This window comes from Pelodiscus sinensis, chromosome 3 (genome assembly GCF_052426305.1).
Source record: "Pelodiscus sinensis isolate ZL-2025 chromosome 3, ASM5242630v1, whole genome shotgun sequence".
Taxonomy (NCBI): domain Eukaryota; kingdom Metazoa; phylum Chordata; order Testudines; family Trionychidae; genus Pelodiscus; species Pelodiscus sinensis.
In genome coordinates, this window is record NC_143054.1 from 197,355,150 (window position 1) to 197,359,475 (window position 4,326).

At 57.2% G+C, this 4,326-nt stretch overlaps 1 protein-coding gene across 1 annotated transcript; it reads left to right on the forward strand.

Moving 5' to 3' along the window:
* Positions 1 to 638: 638 nt before the first annotated feature.
* On the forward strand, positions 639 to 3,974 carry INSM1 (INSM transcriptional repressor 1). The gene has a single exon (XM_075925788.2). The coding sequence runs from the start codon at positions 1,704 to 1,706 to the stop codon at positions 2,991 to 2,993; it is 1,290 nt and encodes a 429-aa protein (XP_075781903.1). The 5' UTR covers positions 639 to 1,703; the 3' UTR covers positions 2,994 to 3,974.
* The last annotated feature ends 352 nt before the right edge of the window (positions 3,975 to 4,326 follow it).

The window sequence follows — 4,326 nt, forward strand, 5'->3', positions numbered from 1 at the left end:
GTATCGGGGTGGGTTGTTGGTTTATTAGTTCTTGTGATTTTTTTCGGAGAGGAAAGTGCTATTGCAGCCGCTGCCTTGTGTTGGTGGACAGATTCCCTCCCTCCCCCCCCCCCCGCTCCCCACATCTCCCCCCGCCCCAGCCCCGCAGCACGCGTCTCTTTCTCGTCCAGATTGGCCGCGGGTCGCATTCAATAGAAAGAGGTTAATTTCCTTCACAAAGGTGAAGGGGGGTGAGGCTTTGGGAAGCTACTGTGCAGAGACAGACAGACCCTTTCTTTATTTTTAGCTACTTGATTAGACCCCTTGATTTAGCATCTGATGTCAAACAGCAGACAAAATGCACCAACTGAATTAAAATGCATGAGCCCGCAAAGGATCATGTAAAAGAAGTTTGCCAGACTGAAGAAGATAGCTAGCTAGATAGATAATTTTAAAAGATAAACTGAGGTTACCAGATTATATTAAGTGAACAAAGCTTCTTTTGCCAGAATGAGCAATTATACTGTCGATAATTTAAGTTATTTAAATTACGTAACAAGGATTTTTGTTGCAATTAAAGCCCCCACCCCTAAAAAAGGTCATGTTCGCCTCCCGAGCGCCCAATCGCTTCCATTCCAAAATGCACCAAATCAACAATTTGCTTTACTGATTAAAAAACAGTTTATTTAAGGTCAGAGCTTTTCGAAGATTCCGAACCATTCAGCGCTGGATTTTAGGAGACCTTCAGACTAGAATAACCAGTTTTTAAACCCTTAAAGTATCCGCTGCTAATCAAAATACCAACATGCATGTTACTCCTCGAAATGGCTTCCCATCACTTCCCTTGGCAGTACATGTAAGGTCCTGATTTTCAGACGCCAGTGGCAATCCCCTAAAATGTTTTGTTTGCAATTACTGCCACCGCACACCTCCTCTCCCCCCTCCCCATCTCATCCCAGCGCCATTTCAGCATTTCCATGGGGTGGGCAGCTTTTAAACAATTCAGAACCTACATTTTCTTTCTCTTCTCTCCCCCCTCCTGCCCTTCCCTTTCTCCAGTTTGCATATTGAACTCTCCTGACATATTTCTGACCATTCTTCTCCTTTGTTGCTATTTTGCTCCAGAACCGCGGGTAATCCCCCGGTGGGAGATGCTGCTCATTGTCATGCTGATGGACATGTCCATTTGGCAGATCGGTGCCCCCCGGAGGAGACACACAAAGGCCAGGCACGTGTGCCTTCCTATAGAAAACCATCAGACCGTGAAAAGAGGAGGGGCCAGGCGTGTGCCTTGAGCCGGGAGGGGCCAGAAGGAAAGGGGGGAGGAGGGGGAACGGAGCGCGGGGCGGGAGGGGGAGGAAGGGAAGGAGCGAGGCCGGAGAAACCCCTCAGGTACATCTGCTGCACCTAGCCAGCGGCCCCGCTGTCCCTGCCCCTTTCTGCGAGCCTGCGCCCTCCCACACCGCACTCGCGGGGAGCCGCGGGCCGCGCTGATTGGCTCGGCGGCGGAGCAGCCGGCTCGAACAATGGCATCCTCTCCCCTTAAAAAGAGGGCAGCGATCCGGGCCGGGGCAGACGGGACCTGCTCGCGGGGCGCCCACCAGAGCGCGTCGGGGGGCTGCTGAGCCCGGCCCGGATGGCAGGAGCCGGAGCAGGGAGCCGCGCCTGAGCCGCCCGACGCACCAGCCTTCGCCGCGCCCCCAGTGCCTTCCCCGCCGCCAAAGATGCCCCGCGGCTTCCTGGTGAAAAGGAACCGGAGGGCCACGCCGATCTCCTACCGGGTCCGCTGCGGCCAGGAGGGCGAGCCCGGGCCCGCGCTGCTGCTGTTCGCCGGCTGCTCCCCGCCGCCCCTCCCCGATCCGGCCGCCCCCGCCGCGCCCCGGGAGCCGCCGCCGCCCCCCACGCCGGTGCCCTTCGGCACCCCCGAGGCGGCGTGCCAGGCGCTGTACAGCCCCACGCGGCCGGTCAGCCGGGAGCACGAGAAGCCGTCCCTGGAGCGCAGCGTCAACCTGGGCTCGCCGGTCTCCGCCGAGTCCTTCCCGGCCGTGCCCGGCCCCACGGACCCGCTGCTCTTCGCCCCGGCCGAGCTCAAGCTGTGGGCAGCCGAGCCCGCGGACACGCAGGGCCGCAGCGGCCCGGCCAGCGCCAGCCCCGGCAGCCTGCCCGCCCTGCCGCCCCCCGCCGCCGGCCGCCCCCAGCCCAAGCGGCCGCCCGCCGGCGCGGAGCCCGCCAAGCACAAGCCGCCGGCCGCCAAGAAAGCCAAAGCCATGCGCAAGCTGCACTTCGAGGACGAGGTCACCACGTCGCCCGTGCTGGGGCTGCGGATCAAGGAGGGGCCGGTGGAGCCGCCGCGGGGCGCCCGGGGCCCGCTGGGCGAGTTCATCTGCCAGCTGTGCAAGGAGGCCTACGCGGACCCGCTGGCCCTGGCGCAGCACAAGTGCTCGCGCATCGTGCGCGTGGAGTACCGCTGCCCCGAGTGCCACAAGGTCTTCAGCTGCCCGGCCAACCTGGCCTCGCACCGCCGCTGGCACAAGCCGCGGCCGCCCCCGCCGGCCGCCAAGGCGCCCGAGGAGCCGCCCAAGGAGGCCGGGGGCGGCAGCGGCTGCAGCAGCGAGCGGGACACGCCCAGCCCCGGCAGCAGCGGCGGCGCCGGCGGCTCGGAGTCGGGCTCCGAGGAAGGGCTGTACGAGTGCCCCTCCTGCGCCCGCCGCTTCCGCCGCCAGGCCTACCTCCGCAAGCACCTGCTGGGCCACGAGCCGGCCCCCGGCCCCGAGAGCCCCGGCCCGGCCGCCAGCGAGTGCCACCTGTGCCCGGTGTGCGGGGAAACCTTCCCCAGCAAGGGCGGCCAGGAGCGGCACCTGCGCCTGCTGCACTCGGCGCAGGTCTTCCCCTGCAAGTACTGCCCGGCCACCTTCTACAGCTCGCCCGGCCTCACCCGCCACATCAACAAGTGCCACCCCTCGGAGAACCGGCAGGTCATCTTGCTGCAGCTGCCCGTGCGCCCTGCCTGCTAGGCCGGGACCCGGCCGTGCCTTCTGCCCCCGGCCCGGGCGGCAGCCCCGCGGAGATCCGGCGCCCGGGTTGCTTCTAGATGACAACAAAGGGGCTGGGGAAGCGAGACTAAAATCCACTTGTGCCAGTGTCTCCTTGGTGGTGCGTCCTTCCTCCTCCTCCCAGCTCAGCCCCGCTCTGAGCGCTAGCGGGACCGAGGTCCCCTTAGAAAGTCTCTCTGGTTTTCCTCTGCCCCATCCCCTCTCTCTGTGTACGTAGCTTAGGGGTTGAGTTGGTTGGTTTGTTTTTTAAAGTCAATCTCGAAGAATAATGCCTTTATATTTCACAGGCTGTAAATCGAATTTACCACATGATTAGCTTTATTATGGCTTGTGAACTGCTGGAAGCTGGCTTTACCCCCCGCCCCCTTTTTATGTGAACAAATAAAACTGCTTAATTTTGTTTTCTTTAGTATAGCCACAAATGCCTTGACTCTACTGTTGATGGTCTCCAGAAAATGCTGTAGAAACTGCCTTAAATATTACCTGCCAACTTTTTCTTTTTTGTTTTTTTTCGGTTGTTTGTCCGTAGCGAGGTAGAATCATGAGCTGACGATATGTATATGTTGATTTGAGTAATTGTTATTTATTCTTTATTTATTTATATTAATTATGAAGATTGATATTATTTGATCGTGAATATTTTAATGCGCTTTCCCCCGCCCCCTTCTTACCATTTCACTGTGCATTTTAGAAGAAGATCTTGTTCTGAAGGGATCTGCTAAAAGGTTTTAACTTTTCTACCTAGAATAACACACAAACTTGACCATTTTATCCTGCACCGAGGGCGTAGACAGCTCCGGTGCAACCGACAGCTCTTACTTTTAGATGCAATCTCTTTTCTACACACATTATTTTCTTAACTGTTAGCTATTTATAGAATGCTTCAATAGAACTGTTTCAACTGTATAACTATTTACTATTCAAATAAAAATATTTTCAAATTCAAATACACATCCTGTCGCGTCTCGTGTTTCTCGTTAGTCGTTTATCGAAGGGCAGTTTTCCTGCTCTTTTTAAAACCAGTACTGATGTACGCAGGAAGATTTACAGAGCCCTGTAGGACAGACCCCCGTAGCCTTCTCCTCTGACGGTAATTTTCATGCGCCCTCCTTGGAAGGCTACCGCAGAGGACAATTCACATTTACACTTTCTTTCAGGGGTGCTGAGACGCACAAGAACGGCCTCACTGGGTCAGACCTACTGGCCATCTAGCCCAGGAGCTAGGGACACCATTCCTACTCATCCTATCTAATAAGTATTGATAGACCCTATACTCCATGAATGTAGCTAGTTC

What these genes read in the sequence shown, in the direction of transcription:
- INSM1 (XM_075925788.2), top strand. Translation starts at nt 1,704, where the DNA reads ATGCCCCGCGGCTTCCTGGTGAAAAGGAACCGGAGGGCCACGCCGATC.